Source organism: Vidua macroura, chromosome Z (genome assembly GCF_024509145.1).
Source record: "Vidua macroura isolate BioBank_ID:100142 chromosome Z, ASM2450914v1, whole genome shotgun sequence".
NCBI lineage: Eukaryota > Metazoa > Chordata > Aves > Passeriformes > Viduidae > Vidua > Vidua macroura.
Genome location: NC_071611.1, coordinates 33,357,123 through 33,376,402, shown reverse-complemented (window position 1 = coordinate 33,376,402; position 19,280 = coordinate 33,357,123). Strand labels below are relative to the sequence as shown.

The 19,280-nt window shown below is 38.8% G+C and overlaps 2 protein-coding genes across 4 annotated transcripts in view; one reads left to right on the top strand and one right to left on the bottom strand.

Annotated features, from left to right (window-relative positions):
• DHX29 (DExH-box helicase 29) overlaps window positions 1–3,257 on the bottom strand; it is a 29,046-nt gene extending 25,789 nt beyond the window's left edge. For both annotated transcript variants that reach the window (XM_054003104.1, XM_054003105.1), the window contains exons 1-2: window positions 3,086–3,257; window positions 479–549 (exon numbers count right to left, since the gene is read on the bottom strand). In XM_054003104.1, coding sequence (XP_053859079.1) covers window positions 479–549; window positions 3,086–3,257 — 243 coding nt within the window. The remainder of the gene's footprint in view (window positions 1–478; window positions 550–3,085) is intronic.
• A 125-nt stretch (window positions 3,258–3,382) lies between these two features.
• The window catches only part of MTREX (Mtr4 exosome RNA helicase), a 43,266-nt gene continuing 27,368 nt past the window's right edge, over window positions 3,383–19,280 (top strand). Inside the window, exons 1-15 of one of the 2 annotated variants that reach the window (XM_054003953.1) lie at window positions 3,383–3,740; window positions 4,425–4,559; window positions 5,661–5,727; window positions 8,738–8,800; window positions 9,309–9,421; window positions 10,195–10,369; window positions 11,314–11,404; window positions 11,797–11,921; window positions 13,102–13,200; window positions 13,973–14,075; window positions 14,217–14,348; window positions 15,529–15,608; window positions 16,243–16,353; window positions 16,993–17,094; window positions 18,461–18,586. In XM_054003953.1, the coding sequence (XP_053859928.1) occupies window positions 3,625–3,740; window positions 4,425–4,559; window positions 5,661–5,727; window positions 8,738–8,800; window positions 9,309–9,421; window positions 10,195–10,369; window positions 11,314–11,404; window positions 11,797–11,921; window positions 13,102–13,200; window positions 13,973–14,075; window positions 14,217–14,348; window positions 15,529–15,608; window positions 16,243–16,353; window positions 16,993–17,094; window positions 18,461–18,586 (1,638 nt within the window). In that variant the 5' untranslated portion in view covers window positions 3,383–3,624. Of the gene's footprint in view, window positions 3,741–3,900; window positions 4,012–4,424; window positions 4,560–5,660; window positions 5,728–8,737; window positions 8,801–9,308; window positions 9,422–10,194; window positions 10,370–11,313; window positions 11,405–11,796; window positions 11,922–13,101; window positions 13,201–13,972; window positions 14,076–14,216; window positions 14,349–15,528; window positions 15,609–16,242; window positions 16,354–16,992; window positions 17,095–18,460; window positions 18,587–19,280 lie in introns of those variants that run through there. The other variant, XM_054003954.1, reaches the window with a different exon arrangement.

Here is a 19,280-nt window from a genome sequence, read left to right as displayed (position 1 = left end):
TCCTCTGCTCACATAAAATAATTTGAACATCAAGATGCAACCTGTGATATCATCCTTCCAAAACACCTTTAAAAACAAATTTAATATAATAATTCTAATATTTGAAACTTTTCTAAAACATGAACCTATATTTACTTACTACTAAGTTTGTTATATAAAATCTATATCCTTTCTCTGACAGAAAGAAAGATCCATATGCACAGCAGAAGCCCATACCTAACTCCTAAAATAGTCTTGCATGCAAAGTATTACTTGTTATTTAAAAAAAAAATAAGACATCCTACCACAGTAATTTACCCCTATTACTTAAAGAACACTCAAAACCCTAAACAAAATCAAACTCTAAATGGTCAATTGTCTCATATATTAATGCAGTTTACATGCACAACCTAATACTGAAAAAGAGCTGAAGAAATATTTACTCAGTTAAAGCAGTACTATGAAAATCAAAGTTGTTTTATGTAAAGAAGATACTTGCCTTAAGAACAGATTTATCTAGATTTGCAGCAGCATTGGAATCTGTTGAACCAAAACTGTAAGTTTTTGGACCTGCAAATTGCAAATAACCATCAATTACATAAAACCCATACAGAACGTTGTTTAACATAGCTAAAGCAGACCTAACATAACACAGGTCAGTGCAAACTATTACACTAACTTGCCAGAAACTTGCAGGTACTTAACAACAATAATAATCAATAAAGGCCTTGAACAAGAAATAGCGAGGAGGGCTATGACAAAACATAAAATTCAAAGGATATAATGAGAAGAAATGGGATTGACTGCTCACTCTCTGAACACTGAAAAAGGATTGCCAAATAGGGAAGCAAAAGGTAATTTCAAAACAAAGTAAATGGCAATCTCAAAACAAGCAAGGCTGTTGAGGATTTTTTATTACAAAGGACATAGCTATGTAACAGAACTGTTTGCCACTAAAGCTATAGACAGTAGATATTTACTGAGGTCCAAGGGCAGAGAGAACAACTTTGCAGTGAAGAAATCAACTGATATGGGAGAGCACTGAAATAAGAATTACATATGCTTCAGGGAGACCCTAAGCCACAGCTGGTGGAGTCTGTAAGACTATCCTACAGCCGTATCACCACATGTCTGATCTGTTCTTACCTAGTTATCTGCTTTTGTCCCCTACCTAGGACAGGGCACTGGCTTACAGAAGCCTTTGGTCTGCTCTGATCATTCTTAAATACTTTTAATTTAACAGGTATTTAAAAAACCAAACCTAATTCACAAAACTATTTATTGTCATTAGAATGACAACACACAGCTTCCTGTAGAATTCCATCACTTTCAGAGCACGTATATTGCGTCTGGTACAGCACAGGCAGAAAGAAACTGAGTGAGCAAGGCCAAAGCTTCCACCAGTCTGTGTGGCTGCACGCTGCTCCAGGAGGCACAGCTATCTTCCAGCAGGTCGGCTGGGCAGCTCATCCCTGTTGGCTTTCCTGTAGAATAGGTCTGGGAGAGCCGGCTTTGAGATCAGACCAGGTTCTGATAACTGCACTTCAGAAAAGGTACGGTCCCCTCTGACCAGGAGATACAAACAGCTGTCAGCACTCAGGATCTACTCACTAGCACTTACCGTGGGCTCTTTAAAATATACCAAATTAGCTTTCACTTACACTGACTGATTTTTCACCACGGTATACAACTGAGAGAGAAGCATGATATTTTCTGAAGAGGACTGAGCACCACGGTTATGGGAGGAATAGAGGACACATGAAATACACTTAGTAGAGCCCACACTTGTAAAAGCAAAACACACACGTAGGTTCAGGAGGCTTATATTACCAGATTACAAGACTTTTTCTTAACTAGCAGGAATCTCAGATGCCCTGGCCATTGCATGATTTTGCTAATGTCTGCAATACAAGCTATTCTAATGTTATATGGTATCTGACCTACTTCTGGCAAAGCTGGCTTATCAAAAATAGGCATCTCACAGTGTTTCAGAATAATAGTTTTTCAGACTGCACTCAGAACAGCCATCCCTCATCTTATCTAACACCACAGAAGTGCCTCCAGCCCTGTAACTTGTCTTTCAAACAGAAAAAAATGCCCAAAATAATCCCAAATCCACATTATATTGATTTTGATAATATACAAAACAAATACATCAGAAGTTCCGGGAAAGTGCCTTCCAAACTTGCTTCACAGGAACTGCTGATAATCTAATAACAAGACTTTCTGTAATTAACTCAACACATCGATACTACCAAGACTTATCTGCTGAGACACACCCCTGACAGCAGAATCACAGAATAGCTGCAGTTGGAATGGACCTCTAAAAGACCATCCAACCCGGTGCGGCAGGATCACCTAGAGCAGGGAACACACGAATGAATCCAGGTGAGTTCTGCACGTCTCTGGAGAGGGAGACATTGTGACCTCCCTGGCAGCCTGTTCCAGTGCCCTGCAACCTTCAGTGTACAGGAGTTCTTCCTCCTGTTGAAGTGAAACTTGCCGTGTTACAGTTTGTGCCTATTTCTGTTCATTCCGGGCACCACTGAAAAGAGTCTGGCACCATCCTCTTTGAAATACTTATATACATAAATGTATATAAATATTACATTATTTTAAATATTTATTAAATATTATGTTATGTGGGCCCCTCTCAGTCTTCTCTGCACTGGCCCAGCTCTCTCAGTCTCTCCTCATGAGGAGCTGCATCATCATTGTAACCCTCCACTGGACCCTCTGCTCATCGTCTTTCTTGTACGGAGAAGCCCACAACTGGACACAGAACACCAGACGTGGCCTCACTACGGCCGAGTAGACGGGGAGGAGTCCCCTCCCTTGACCAGCTAGACAGACGAGGCGGGCTGTAGCCAAGCCCAACCGGATTAGGAGAGGAGCAGTTCGTTCCAGCTACGTCTCCGGACGCCGGGAAACACCACCCCAAAGGCCGGCCTCTCCTCGTAACGCCGCGGTCCGCGGCAGCCGCACCCTCATGGGCTCCCTGAGGGCACTGCCTCTCCAGCCATAGCACCCTCAGCCATGGACACGCACAGTGCATCCCCGCTCCTGCACGGCACGGCCGCTCCCAGGGCTCCGCGGGCTGCGGTACCTTGTTTGACACGCGGCTCCTTGGAGGCGGCTGCTGGTCGCGGCGGGGCGGTCCGGCTGCCCGGCTCCGCGGCCGCGGCTACTCCGGCCTGCGCGGCGCGGGCGCGGGCGGTGGCGGCGGCGGCCGCGTGAGCCGCGCTGCCCGCGCGCTGCTTCTTGTTGCGGCCGCCCATGGCGCCCCTCTCCGCTCTGCGCGCGCGTACATCCGGGCACCGTGCTCGGCACGCCGCCACCGCCTCCCATTGGCCAGCGCTCCCAGCGCATGCGCGCGGGCCGCGCGGCCTGTGTCGGCTTTTCGCCGATCACTTTCAAGGGGGAAAAGGCCACGTGTGCCCTCAGCGGGGGGCTACGGAGGGGTTCGGCATCGGGAAGAAGATCCAGACTCGGACAGAAATCGAGATTGACATCGAGCACGGGCCGTGTGGGCGGCTACCGGTGCCAAGGCCGGCGGGAGCCCCCGCCAGGGGGCGGGATCGGAAGGGCCCTTCTCGCGCGAACTGTGCGGCCCGCGCGGGGCATTGTGGGAGCGCGGCGGCTAAGATGGCGGAGGCCTTTGGGGATGAGCTCTTCAGCGTGTTCGAGGAGGACGCGGCCGCCGCTGCTTCTGGCACCAAGAAGAGCAAAGCGGGCCCCGCCGAGGGTGCCAGGAAGCCGGGGTAAGGGCGCAGAGCCGGGCTGGGGCAGCAGTACTGGGCTGCTCTAGCAGCGGGGTGAGGGTTGCAACGCTGGGCCCGGCTTCTTCCGGCGTGTTTGAGCTGCTGAACCCCCTCGGGACTTCGGGAATGTCTGTCAGTATCTGAAGGTAGGGTACTAAGAGAATGCAGCCATGCTCTTCTTGGTTGTGCCGAGCAATCGGACAAGAGCCAAGAGGCCGAAACTGATGCACAGGAAGTTTCACCTGAACTTGAGGAAGAACTTCTTAAGTGCGTGAGTGACTGTGCACTGGAACAGATTGCTCAGAGTTTGTGGAATCTTCCTTACTGGACACATTTAAGTCCTATCTGGATCCAGTCCTGTGTAATGTGCTCTAGGATGGTCCTGCTTGAGCAGCGAGGTTGGACCAGATGTGCCACCGTGGTCACTTCCAGCCTGACCCATTCTGTAATTTTGTGACCCACTCTTCCAGGATCCCTGGCTCTGTGGCCAACTGGGGAGTGTGGGGACCTGGTGGCCAGCTTATCTGGGTACTGGTTTGAAATTCTACAGCAGTTTTTGTGGGTCAGGTTACCTGGGTTGTTCCCCAAGTGCAGTGTGATCACAGTTGCCCTTAGAGTTTTCTTTCCTGAAAATGCATAAATAAATGAGGCAAAATTTAAATTTCTTGTGTGTTTATGTTGCAGAAAACGACTGGAAGAAAAACCTTCAGTACCAGCAGCAATAGTCAAACCAAAAAGGGAAGCTGAGATTGATAGTACTGAAAATGTCATTTTGGGAAAAAAACCGAAATTGGAAGATGTTTTATCAGAAGATGTTAAGTAAGTGTTTAGCTTAATGTGTAAGGTAGTCTTAGCAAGCTGCCTTGATTAGTTATGTGTCAGTTGGGAGCAGTTGATGTAAAGGAGTTTCGCAGTGTTTTCCTGTAAAGGTGAATTTACTTACGTTTGATTTTCTGTTATCTGTTTAAATGAGAAAGTGCTGCCAGTGCAGCCTCAGCAGCGATGAAAGCTGGGTATATTTTAAAGTGATACCACACACGTGTAGGCCTTTGCAGTAGAAATTATTAATGAATTTGTAGTTACTCATTTGAGTCCGTGACTTGCGGTCAAAGCCATTGTGTTGATTTCACACAGAGCAGGAGATGAGCTGGAAGCACATGGAAGGAGGCAGGCTTGCTGTGTACTATGACGTTGAAAGACGTAGTTGGCTTGGGATACAGGGAAAATAAATTGGCAATAAGATAAAGAAGGCTTCTGAGACATGTAAGGTGGTAACTGCATTATCATTCGGTCTTTCATATAACTTTTGTGAAGGTCAGTGTCAGATTTCTGTGAGAAGTTCTTGAGAAGACTTCTCAAAACACTGTAAAGGGTAAGTGCGTAGAAGCAAAACAGAACCAGAGCCAACGTTTTAAGTAATTTTCTGTGTTAGTGGCATCAGTAGAATGTATACATCAGAAATAAACAGTTTCATGCAATGGGACTCCAGTCCCTTCTTGTGGCCATGAGTGAAGGAACTGATAAAGAAAAGAGGGGCCTTGTCCTCAGGCAGGTGCTTTGGATGCTTCAAGGTGTTCTTACTCTGTGTTGACTAGTAGTAGGAATACAAGTCTTGAATTTTGTTTCATTGTATCTTGAAAAAAGTTCTCATTAATCATAAAACTGCATGAGTAAATGTGACCCAGGTGCTGTTTTGTGGTGCAATTTTTGATCAATAGCTAAAGTAGATTTATATCGTAGCAAAATTTTAACTTACAGGTAGTAGTCCTGGTAGTAACCTCTGCAGCTTGTCCATGCCAAGATTGCACATCCTTTTTTTTTAGTGTTGCAGTTAAAGCACAGGTGAATTCAACATGTTTACTTCTACAAAAAACAGGATATTTTCATACTTTTTGGCAATCCTAACTCATATTTTTTTAGTCTGATAGATCTGATGCCTCAAGTAAAGGTGCAGTCTGTGGAAACTGTTGAAGGTTGTACACATGAGGTGAGTGCAGTGAAAAAGCGCATGAAAAATATAGACTTGTTACACCTAATTGTGTGTATCATTGCCAGTATAACAGTATTCCTTATTCTTCTTGCAATTGTTATATCACAGAATCAAAGAATTTTTTAGGTTGGAAAAAGCCTTTGAGATCATTGAGTCAAACCATTAACCCAGCACTGCTAAGTCCTCCCCTAAACCTTGTCTCCAAGTGCCACATTTACACATTTCCTAAGTGGCTTTAGTGATGATAACCACTTTCCTGGACAGCCTGGTCCAATGCTTGGCAACTCTTTTCTAATGTCCAATCTCCCTATTCATAGTTTAAGGTAATTTCATATTCTCCTTTTGCTTGTTACATCGGCGAAAAAAACACTCCCCACCTGGGGATGCCTGCATTGCTACTTAGAGTTGTGGCCCAGCAGGACACAGGGGCAGGACCTAGTACTTGACCTTGCTGAGTTTCACACCATTGGTCTTTGCCCATTGATCCAGTCTGTCCCAATCCCTCTGCAAAGATCTCCTGCACTCCAACAGAGTGTATAGTATTTCATACTATATTTAAGATTGTGAAGAGTTTGAAGTCTGTATCTGACACTGAGCATGCACAAAATGCACTTGAAAAATTAGTAGGATATCTTACCAGAAGGAGTTTCAATCATACTTAGAATAAAATGAGTGATTGTGAAAAAGTTGATGGTAATCTTGATAGGTTTCTGTATTTGTAAGGTACCAAGAACATTTGAGGAGAAAAACCTACTGGTTGGTAAAACAGGTTTCTCTTCTATCATGGTTTGACGCTGGCGCAATGCCAGCGCACCCATGAAAAAATATTTTTCTCAAGTGAATGCTGTGAGGTGCAACCAGAAACACAGCAGAGCAGGCTCACACTTAGAAATAAAGAAAAAAACTTTATTAACCTACAACTATAATAAAAGGAATACACAGAATTCAAAATGAAAACCTCCCAAAACATTCTTCCTCCCTCCACCCAATTTCCAACAAAACACAGTGAGACAAAACCCTGGATTCCCGATCAATTCTCAGTCCATCAAGAGAGAGAGGAGTCTCTCTTGTACCATAGACTCCCGCAGGAAACACAATTGCAACCTCTTGTGTTTCCATGTCACACATGGCACTGCCCAGAGATCTGCCCTTGTGACATCCTCCTTCCATGTACAGTGCTCTCACCACTGTACATGGACTGAATCTGCTCATAGGGTTCCTTTAATGATGCTTTGCCAAAGACCAAAGAACAACAGTTTCTAATTTGGGACAACAGTCCCCCCCATTTTCTCCTCCCCTGGGGCCAAGGGTCTTGAGAACAGAGATCTTCTTCATCCCAGAAGACAGAGGGCACCACCACACCCTCCTCAACTTTTCTCTGTTCACTCCACTCCTGTGCATGGTGTCACTCACTGAAGCAGGCTACTCTCTTGGCTCAAGTCATTGCATCCCCCTAAAAATGCAGTCTCTGTTGCAAGAGAAATTGGTTCAGTCTATGGCTATACAAGCAAAATCCAGCCAAAAAACACTCCATCATCTCCTCCCACCTAGGATTTCTTCTTCTAACATCTCAGGTCCCAGGCTGTCTCTCTTCTCTTTCAGATCACGGAGGATTAATGTTTCACAAAGCTTTCACTGTCCAAGAAGGGGTTAAAAGTCTCGGGCTCATGATATCAAATTTCCAGGTGTTTTAGCACAGGTGCTCTCTCGCTCCCTCCCCCTCTGGTGGGGGGAACAAAGTCATCTCTGTTTTTCTCCACCCTTCCGTCTGCAGGAGCTGGCTGGTTCCAGTCCCTTCACACCCTGGCCTACTTCTAGGCCGCATGGCTTCCCCTCCCCCATCCAGCCTGTGGCTGGGCATGGGAGAGTCTGAACCCTTCACTGACCTGAACAAAAGAGAGAGAGTTCCCTTCGGCGTTCTCTGCTTTTAACTCCGTGTTCTGAGAGGCGTGTCCAATGTCTTCAGTGGTTACACCAGCTGTCAGTATTCGAATCTGACCACTGATTGGTTTGACTCCAGCTTCCTGAGAAAACTCACTTCCTTGTCAAACCCGGCCATATTTGTAGTGTGATCAGTGCATTGAAGTATTCTGATATTCTGGTTCAAGAATGAAAAACTTTCTTCTAAAGCTGATTGCTGTTGAAAAATACATTTTGGTAAACATGAAAAATTACAATTTTTTATGTGCAAAGTTATAAAAACTATCAATTTCCAAGTTGTGTTGATAGACATAAATGCTAATTCAAATATGAAAAATATGAACTATTAATGCTTTCTTAAATTACTGTTTTCTTGAATCATCCTGCATCCATATATGACTATCAGAAAGAGTTTGTCTGAGAATCAAACATGTAAATTTAAACTTCCTTTTACTGTTATGGTCTTTTTATCTTTTGTGCTGTTTTCCAGAACCAGTTCAAGTTAATTAGGGTGACATTCAAGTGCTCTATATCAACAGACTTTGGTAATGAGGGAATTGTATATACACTCATCTGTGTACAGTTTTTCTTATTTTGAGATGTCTGTTAAAGGTTTGCCTTTCAGTTACTTAGTAACTGAAGAGAGCTTACATATTTAAAGTGAATAAATACTAGATATTGGCCAGGAATGGGCCAATAATGGGCCATTAATTAGTATAAATACAGTGTAATTGGAAAGAGAAAATTATTGATTTGAACTCAGTAATTATTTCAGATGTCCACTGTCCAGAACACATGATTGTGTCTTGGCTGAAAACCTAGTGTTTCAAGGCAGGTGAAGCAGTAATGTCTCACACAAGACAGTAGGGATATCAGACAATTGAGAGAAGCAGCACTGCTTAGGCAGGAGAATATAAAGATTGATTGAAAAGCTCTTGAGAGGAAGGAATGAACCCTTGACACATGAGCTTGTAGAAACAGGATAAAAGAATTTCAAATTGGTTTTCATACACTTCACATTGCCAGAAATGTCACTGCCGTGGACACAGAAATCTGCAACTGTTTTTATTTTAAATATCTTTTATAGGTTGCGCTTCCAGCAAATGAAGAATTCACAGGTCTGAAGCCAAGAACTGGAAAAGCTGCAAAAGTATGTGGCAGATTCCATTTATTTTTCTTTTTGTACATGCTTTACATAGTAAGTGAGAGTAGAGGGGAAAATTATGTACTTTGTCAATAAGGTTTGTAAAAGATGGTCTGTCATAAATAAAATTGATGTTTCTATATTTAAAATTTGGTAGAAAAAAAATGTGGTTGAATGAGGTAGATAGGCTGTTATGATGTCCATTCTTTATGTAACATCAGGCGGGGGTAGCATTCTAATTCTCTTCCTAAGCTGGTAAATGAGCAAAAATTCAGTCATCAGGGCAAGATTTTCATTTGCTATGGCAAGAAGACATAAGCAAAAATCTTAGGTATGATATGAGATAAAAATACTTAAATACAAAGTCATTGCATAATAGTGGGTTAAGATCAGCAGAAATCGTGTCTGCAGGATTTAATTTCTGCCTCTAATTTGCATACTAGGTCAGTCAGAAGAGTAGATAGAGGTAAGTCTGTCTTAAATTTCTGTAATGTTTTTGCTTTTTTCTTTCTAGGAATATCCATTTATTCTTGATGCCTTCCAGAGAGAAGCTATTCTTTGTGTAGATAATAACCAGTCTGTATTGGTGTCAGCTCACACATCAGCTGGTAAAACTGTTTGTGCTGAGTAAGTACTTTTCTAACAGGCTCTAATGAAAGAACAGTGTGATGTCCCTTCTGTCACTTTCTTGAACCATCAGTAGCTGTTGCATCCCAATTTGTTGATACAACATTCAGTCCATCAGTGTTAGAATTGAATCGGCTACTCTTGAATATAAAGGTTACATCTTTTATCGTTTAGTGGGTAATGAAAAGCTTAATTTGTGTTTAAGCTTAGCTTTTATTTTTAAATTGTCAAGGTATTATTGTATAGATTGAAATGGAAGTTTCTTCAATATAGATTTCTGTAAATCTTGAAAAAATACCTTTGTTTTCTAGCCCCTGGCTAGAAGAAGTAAGGACTTTTGCTTTGTTAGAAGAGTGGTTTGATATAATCAGCAACTTCTCTGTCAGGGTTTGGTTCAGACCTGAAATGAGAAGTGAAGTGTACATGGAGATATATTAGAGCATGGGTTCAAATACTAATAGAAGTTTTGTTGTGACACAGTTACAGTTTTTTAATTAGACTACATGTACTCTTGTTTCCATAGAAATCAGCTGACTTGGTGTTTAAAGATTTTTCACTCTGCAGAGATGCATATGTAGTTGCACTGAACTTAATAATCTGGACAGGAAATGCTAGATGTATTAGAGCATGGATTCAAATGCTGTGTATCATTCTCTTGGTGTTCTGAATTGCACAATTTATTTTGTTCTTAAGTGAAGTAATATGCTCTGTCTTTTTGACAGCTGTTACTATGGATATTGCAGTGGTTAATAATGGATATTGTTTGAATACAGGTATGCAATTGCCCTGGCTTTGAGAGAAAAGCAGCGTGTGATATTTACAAGTCCAATTAAAGCTTTGAGTAATCAGAAGTACCGTGAGATGTATGAAGAATTTCAGGATGTTGGTTTGATGACTGGGGATGTCACCATTAATCCTACAGCTTCTTGTTTGGTAATGACAACTGAGGTAAGACAGGCATTAATTCTTGATCGGTGTTTTCTTCTACCCTTTTTGATTGGGGAGGTCTAATTTTAAAATATTAAAGTGGCCTAGTTAGGATTGAAAATGTTCTAAAGTTCATTATGACTCATTTGAATGTTTTAACTTTTGGTTATTTAAAAAGTTAGGTAAATCTCTGTGAATTTTTGCTTTTGAACTGTAAATCAGGAACTTCTGATTTTAGCGTGGAGAAAGTCAGAATTTAATTTCCTGAGTGCTCAAGACACTGAGTATTCTGTGGATGTGAAATGCTGAAAGTCAGATTTCCTAAATCCTGTGGTCAGTATTTTGTTCTAGAAAGGCAAAATAGGGAGAGCAAAATCATTGAAGGATAGGTGAGTTGTTCACAGTAGGTGCTAGAACTCCAGGAATACCTAGCTTTTCACCTTTGGTAACAAAGTATTGTTTACAGAGCTTTGTCACATTTCTGTTGTAGAAATGCAGCCTTGAGTTGAAATTTTCCTCTTTTTGCTTTACCTCAAAGGAACAAGCAAAATTTTGGTAGGGAAATATTAAAGAGATGGAATGATTTGATTTCTGACAAAAGATTTTCTCTTAATCACAGAGAGATTATTTATTAGGATGAGGTAAAAAGAGGTCTTGGCAGAAGGAGATCTGTAGAGCTGTAACAATTACCTGGCAGTGGAAGCTTGGAGAAATGCATTGTCTCATTCTTTCATGTTCTTTTCAGAGATGCCAGTTTTTCTCAGGTAGTGAGATTGTTAGATTGGAATGAACTTGGAAAGCATCTCAAAACCTATCTTTAAATGCTTTTATGTTTTTTGCAAAATGTGATTTCATATATCCATGTAAAAGTGAATAAAAAATTCTGGCAGTTTCTTACTGATGTCCATGTAATATGAATGTTGCTACTTCATGTGAAGGGACTCAACTTTTGCTTCCTTTTCTAGATCTTGAGAAGTATGCTTTACAGAGGTTCTGAGGTTATGCGTGAAGTCGCATGGGTTATTTTTGATGAAATTCACTACATGAGAGATGCAGGTATCCTATATATACTACTTTTCTTTTCAAATCTCTGTATTTTTTCTTCAAGAACAATTTCATTTTCTTTTGAAGAATTAAGGCTAATTTTCTCTTGTAAAATCTGTCATCTTTTGTATAAATAATTAATATTTTGTTTCCTACTGAATTATTAATTATATAATTATATTTTGCACTTTAATTATTTAATTGTATGTTGCAGTTTGTATTTTCTTCACCAAAGCAGAAACTACTTTGATGCATTTGATATACCCCACTTGTGTAGAGATTTGTTTTGTTTTGTTTTGTTTTTTTTTTGTCTTACTTTGTTTTTAAGCATGCTGTTCTTTGTCTTCAGGAATGAGAAAAATACTTTGATCACATAAATTTCCCAAATGCTTTTCCATTTTCAGAACGTGGTGTGGTTTGGGAAGAGACTATTATTTTGCTTCCTGATAATGTACATTATGTGTTCCTTTCTGCAACTATTCCAAATGCCCGTCAGTTTGCTGAATGGATCTGCCATCTTCACAAACAGGTAATATTTCCAATACGCTATACCTCTGTGCTTTTTGTCTTGTGGCATAATACTGTCTGTTTGGTTGATAACTGGGCCTCTGAGTATCTTTTTACTCATTTTATTGCTTATAAGTGATAGTATAGATCACTCCTGGATTCTCTAGCTGTATTCCTACTTTTGCAGGTATACTGGCTTTTGCTTCTGAATGGCAACATTAGAACTGTTTCTTAATTTTTATTTTCCACAATTATTTAGGCACCTGCCTGATTTCAGCAAACATCATGAATTATGAAATACAGTGAACATACTGTGATTTTCTGAGGGCTGATAGACAAGAGGTTATTAGGTGAATTTGGCTGAGGAGCTCTGTAAAAGGCCATGTAGAAATCAAAAGCAACTCTTAAATCCATGGAAAAATACTATATATGTTTACAGGCAAGTGAGAGAAGTGTTATTTAAGAAATCTATCCTGTCCTGTAACCTTTAGGTTTTAAATTCTATTCTGTTTTTTTCTAAGACATCCGTTTATAGCAAAAACTGTGTGAATTAGAACTGGGGAATTTATCAACAAGAGATTGGTCCAATTTTAAAAATATTCTGGAGATTGATTCTTATGTTTTTTGTAACGAAGGGAGTATAATATAAAAAATGTCTATTTAAGTTTGGCACAAAACCTTGACTTCAGGTTGCAGACCATTATATTGTGGGGTTTTAAAATGCAGATTTATGTAATGTTTAATGTTTTAAAGTGGTTATTTTTTTCCTAAACAAGCTTTCTTAATGCATCAAAACCTTAAATGCTCATGAAAGTACTGTGAGTCTTTTTTAGGTGTTTCAATAATGCTTTGGGCTTTTTCTACAAAATACAGATTAACAGGTTTTCCTTTGATCTTTAGAAGATGTTAATATTTCAAGTCTGTCTAGTAATGCTGAAAGAAATACTGGCTATCTTTACTTTTTGTGTTCGTGAGAAAGAATTTTTGTAGTCCAACTCGTGTGCTAAAACATTTGCAAACTTTAATTTGCTTAAGGAATGTCATTAGCACAAAATCCATATTCAAGAAAGAAATTTGTTATCTTAGTTTCTGAAAGCCTTACTTAGAAGGTTGTATTTTAATTGTAATGCATTGGATTTTCAATCATGCAAGTGATATTACAATGCAATTATGAAATATTTATGTGAATTCTTTCCTTATAGCCTTGCCATGTGATTTACACTGACTATCGACCCACTCCGCTGCAGCACTATATATTTCCAGCAGGAGGAGATGGACTCCATCTGGTTGTTGATGAAAATGTAAGGAATGTTCAGTTTGCCTGAAAGTTTGTTTTCTTCATTTTACAGTCAAAAGCTTGACTGTTAGGATTTGGATAGGCTGTAAAAAGGATGTTTTTATTAAAATTAAGTACAAGTGAGTAATGGTGATCTCTGAATTGCTTTTAGATTTTTGGAGTCTTACACAAGAAATTGGTTTTATTATCTAATGTCATGCAATGAGCTGAGTAATACTTCCCTGAGATGTCTTAAGTGCCCACATCCTTGTTTTTTTTCTGAAATGCATGCTGCTTTCTGTAAATCTGCAAAGTAGTTGAAGTTTCTTGTACTGTTTCTCACTCTAAAGAAAACATAGTGGCATGTAAATTTGACTTTAGTCAAGGGACAAAATATTTTTGTTTCTTTAGATGTTTTTGAACTAAAAACTTCATTATCATTAGCTCACTCAGCAGTTACTAATGTCGTTAACAGTAGTGCTGCACTTGGAAGATACGCCTTCATTGGGCAGTATAGTTTTGTGTGGACATTCCTAAAAGTCAGTTTTAGTACTGTGTCATTCAGCAGGTCTGGCATGGTGGATAGAACAATGAGCAGTAATTTCAGAGGCACACCAGTGCAGTTCTGAGCTCTGACACTGACCTAGTAAACTCTTTTGATAGCTTATGCATTGTTTTTGTCCTTTTACCTGTGTATATGTGGGGTAATGGTACTGGCTGTGCAAAGCACTAAGTATTTTTAAGTCGGCTATTTACAAAGTAAGTAACTATTTACAAAGTCTGTGTTTTACATATAGGGAGATTTCAGAGAAGATAATTTTAATACAGCGATGCAAGTGCTTAGAGATGCAGGAGACTTAGCAAAAGGGGACCATAAAGGCAGGAAAGGAGGAACAAAAGGTGAGTTTGAACCCATTCTGAGGTAAATTTTGGTATGAATTTTTTTTCAAAGCTTTATGCAAGTTGTGCTTGTGTCTCAATTACTCCCTAAGACACTTTTTGTTGTAAAATTTAATTTAAATTAATGTAATCTCTCTGTAGGTCCTTCAAATGTTTTTAAGATTGTGAAGATGATCATGGAAAGGAATTTCCAACCTGTGATTATTTTCAGCTTCAGTAAGAAAGACTGTGAAGCATATGCCCTTCAGATGACAAAGTTAGATTTCAATACAGGTACAGATAAATCAAATCAAATTCTATTCACAGATTCATTTTTATGTAAAATACTACTTTTCATGTTGAACATTTTGTGTAAAACCAAAAGGAAAACACATACAGCTTTCTTCATTTACTGTGCTGGTACCTCAGGCTGTATTCAGTAGGAAGATATTGGTGCACAGAGTACTTGGTCATCGCAGTGTCGAACTGTTCATTGGTTTTAAACCATTTCTTTCTCCAGTATGCCGTTTATTGTAATAATAACACAATTCCTAGAAAATTCTGTCTGTAATGGGAGAAGACTGATCATAAAAAAGTATTTCCCAAAATTTTCATGTTACATTCATTAGAAAAATAATATACAAAGTCCAAACAACTGTATAACAAACCACTAGACTGTTCTTTCCCGACAATGCAATCCAGTTTTCTTTATTTCCTTCTTTCCCTTGCTTCTCAAAGCAAAAACCAAAAGCTAAACAAAGATTTTATTTTTTTTTCATTTTGGCTAAGACCAAGCTTTGCAAATAAGTTTAAGCTCATTACTTCTTGGAAATCTGAAGAGTTTTAACAAAAATAAGGAATTTGTTGTAAATCAATGTACTGTTTCATGTTTTTGAGCTGTTCAAGGTTCTTGCCTGCTTATTTGCTCCAGCCTTTGCACATTTTGGTTTGGTGTGGCAGAATAATGCCGTTGTTTCTGTCAGAAAATGTAAAGATATGTGTAAATGCAGAGGTGCATTTTCATGTTTTCTTCAGAAGCATGCCTTTGAATCTATATTCTTGATATTTGTACTACTTAGTGGTAAGTGTTTAAGAGTTAACAGGAAAGAGCCTCTATATACATGCAGACAGGGACTAGTAGGTAGAAGAGGAACAGGGGAGGTTTAAGAAATAGACAGGGAGCGCATAAGACTGATAAATCCCAAGCTTGGAAGTGGCTGATGTTTGGACTGTTCTGAAAGGTTTGTTCTAGTTTTCTTTTTCCTGATTGTCTGCTTCTGGTTACCATCTGGCTCCTCTAGTCTTATTGAAGTCTTGATTGCCTGACCAAGTGTGGGTGGTTTTGTGTGGACTTCACAGTATTCCACTCAATTTTTATTGTACACTTTTGAAAATGTTAGAATGTGGTACCACTTTATTTACATTTGGCATTAGCCTTCTGCATTTTGTAATAACTTACAAATTGCCTTCTTAGATGAAGAAAAAAAAATGGTTGAAGAAGTCTTCAATAATGCAATTGATTGTCTCTCAGATGAAGACAAAAAACTTCCTCAGGTGAGTGGAGACTGAAAAAGGGTTCTTTTGAATAGAGTTGAATTTCTGCTGTCCTGTTTTCTGCAACTTCTGAAGTTGTGGGTGTTGTGTAGAGGGTACAGAAATTATAAAACTGGATAATCTCATTTGTCCCCCCAGGTTTTAGTATCTCCTGCATTGCTTTTTGTCATTATGAAGGAGGTGATAAGGATTCCTTCCAGTTGCAATTCCAGCAGATAATATATATTAACATAATAATATTAACAGATAATATTAACAATGGAGTTCCTACCTCTCATGAGAGTTTGTGAAGAGGTAGACCTGGGTTAAAAAAGTCTGGAAATAGTTCAAGTGGGAGTGCAGTGTGCACTTACCAGTTATTGATTGCTGAGGCTTTCAAAAAGTTGCATTGCATTGATGTATTTGCAGTCTAATTTATTGTATAATGCCTAAGCATAGTGCTGTTTTTCCATCTTTACAGTGAAAAAATACAAGCTTCTAAGCAGGATATTACAAGATTGAAGGGGTAGTTACTTTATTCTAAACTGGGGAATAGTGAATTACTTGAACAATACGGGCACTGTTGAGGCTTTCTGTACAACTTAGTAACAAATGCTAAAATTTGTTTGCTGGTCTTTCGTATGTTTCTTCCCAGGTTGAACATGTGCTTCCCCTTCTGAAACGAGGAATTGGTATTCATCATGGTGGTTTGCTTCCTATCTTGAAAGAAACCATAGAAATCCTTTTCTCAGAGGGCCTAATAAAGGTGTTTTTCTAGTCCATATGTAGTTTGTTGTAAATATGTGGCTGGTAATCCTGAAAATCCAAGTATGCCTTAGCTCAGGGTGTATGTTAGTATTACAATGGAGATCTACACAATTACAACTGTAGTTTTAAGTGTTCCAGCTTTTATTTACAAGTATTTAAACTTTCAGAGTCTAATTTAAATATTTTCTTCAACTATTTTTTGTTACATCTTTCTCCTATAAATTACTGTGGACATTTACCAAGCTGATTGTTGGTTGTACTAAGGACAAATACTCAGAAAAATGTAACCTTAGGTGAAAGTTGTGGTGGTTTTTTTGGATAGTTAACTCCTGTTTTCTTCTTGCAAACTTGAATATTGAAAATAATTAATATTATTGATTAATATAATTTGTACTCCATTATGTTTTCTTTTGGAGTTTTTCACATGGACCCATCTATTTAGTTTTTTTGCTTTCCCAGGGGAGGCAAAAAGATGTTTTTGGTCCAGTGTTTAAGTATTGAATGTGCCTGTGTTCCCTGTATTGACTGCACAGATATAGTAAAATCCAGAGAGGTTTTATCTAGCAATCTCTGATTATTTTCGTGTTTGCTTGAGATCCTCTTTTTTTGCTTGCTTAACCTCAGTCTGTTTGTTTAGGCCTTATTTGCAACAGAGACATTTGCTATGGGAATTAATATGCCAGCCAGAACTGTGCTGTTTACAAGTGCCAGTAAATTTGATGGAAAAGATTTCCGATGGGTAAGTGATAGAGAGGATCTGTAGAATAATTGAATTATTTAAACCTTATTAAGATTAAATTTACTCTTAATGTGTTCACCTCAATGTAGTAGTAAACACATTTTCTTTCAAAAATCTTTGTGTCTCATCCATTTATAGTTAATACACAGATTTCAGAAGACAAGGTTCTTCAGGTTGTCCATGAGATTGTTTAATAGATGCATCAATAGGGAATCAAATACAGGTTAGCAGCAGACATTGGATTAGACTAGGACTTCTGCACAGCTTTTCCAAAACTGATATGCAGATATTTTATTCTGTATCAGAGAACTCTGAAGAATCAATGGATTTCATATCCTATCATAATGATCACTAATTTTGACAGACCCAAGAAAAGAGGTAATTGACCTTGGAAGAGTCTTATTTTCTTACAGTAGGATTTTTTGCATAATTTTAAAATTTTAGACATTAAAACTGGGTATGTGGTTTACTTAAAATAAACATGAGGCCTTGCAAGTCATCACAGCAAAGCTTTGTAAGAGCCAAGGCTCATCCTTCAAAGGTAGGAAAATTGTTGTGAACAGGAGAAGTGACCTGAGGTATGCAAGTTACGAAGTAAACATTTCTTCAAACTTAGTTTGAGATGTTCAGTTTCACTATTAATTTTGTTTGTGTGTCTGTAAGATATATGTAAGAATGGGTTTGCTTTGAGATGGAAGAAATGTGGAACTTCTGAAATTATTTAGCGCAGTTTGCTTAAGTAGTTTTTAAAATCTGACCTAAAGTGAAACTTGGAGAGTTGTTGAGAATGCAGTTCCACAGGTGACAAAACCCTTGTTTTATAACTTCCTGAGATATAGATAACTAGTTGTAGCTGCCTCTTGTCCATGTCCCAGTTGTTTATAAACTCTTTCATTTCACAGTTAGGAGGTATAAAAATACTCCTTTTGCAAGTATCAGTATAATAATGTTACTCTTGAATAATCTGAGTGAAATGATACATTCATTATTTGAAGATGATTGAGATGCATTAGCAGTATGTTGAAGATCTATTGTATCTTCACCATGGTCAGCAACCTACGAAAAGACATTGGTAAAATAGTTTTTGTGCTTATTAAAATGATGCCCCATGATACAGAGCTATAAGAGCATTAATTAGCTTTCACTGCTGACTTACATTGTTCATAGTCATGGATTTATATTATTGTTTCATGGTAAGTATGACTAATAAAGTCAATATGTGATAACTCTTTGATAACTTAGATAACTCTTTTTCTTTGCTAATTTTTGTACATCATGTCACTTACTGTGCAATTGTAATTAGCACAGTATGAGTTCTTGCTATTTTCTTGATGTTTGTTAATTTCTTTTTCTCATTTTATTGTAGATATCCTCAGGTGAATACATTCAAATGTCAGGTCGCGCAGGACGCCGAGGTATGGATGACAGAGGAATAGTAATTCTTATGGTGGATGAAAAAATGAGTCCAGCAATTGGCAAGCAGCTTTTGAAGGTAGGAGAGATGTTATTTTGTTTCTGTTCTCCTAGAAGATTATGTTCACTTGAGTAATGTTATGTGGAAAATTATTCACCTTAGACAAGAAGATCATGCAGGTAGAAGATGACAACTCCTGAAAGTAGCTTTTAGTGATTTCTCATAGGAGTTTCTATTGTGAAAAAAAGTCAGAAGACTAATATCATCCTTATTTGTACAAAAGTAGTATCATACTTCTTTGTATAAAAGGGCTGTCAGACAGGACAGGTAGAACTCTGTGCTGTTTTTCTAGTGATAGAACTACTACTACTGTAGTATTCTGTTTCTTGCTGACTGCCATCAGTTTAAGGGTTATGGTGAGCTAAGAAAAGGTTTCAGCTTTCTCAAGAATTACTAAATTATTGGTTCTGTGATGAAATAAAACTTCGTTAACGGACTATCAGTGTGATAGATGAAATGGACAAGGTCATGCAAAAATGAGGTACATAGAATAAAGAAGAGTGAAGTGGCTGTCGATGTGCGAAAGTCAGCTGTGGAGAGATTGAGTTCTTGCAGAAAATATTGAAGTCTGGAAATTAAGAGGTTGAAAAAATCACTCATGGTTGAGATGGGCTTTATATTACAGGACTTGCCCTACCTGATGTAATGGGAGTTGTTACAGATTATCACATTAATACCCTCTTGCTTTATAATCTGAATATGAAATATTGTA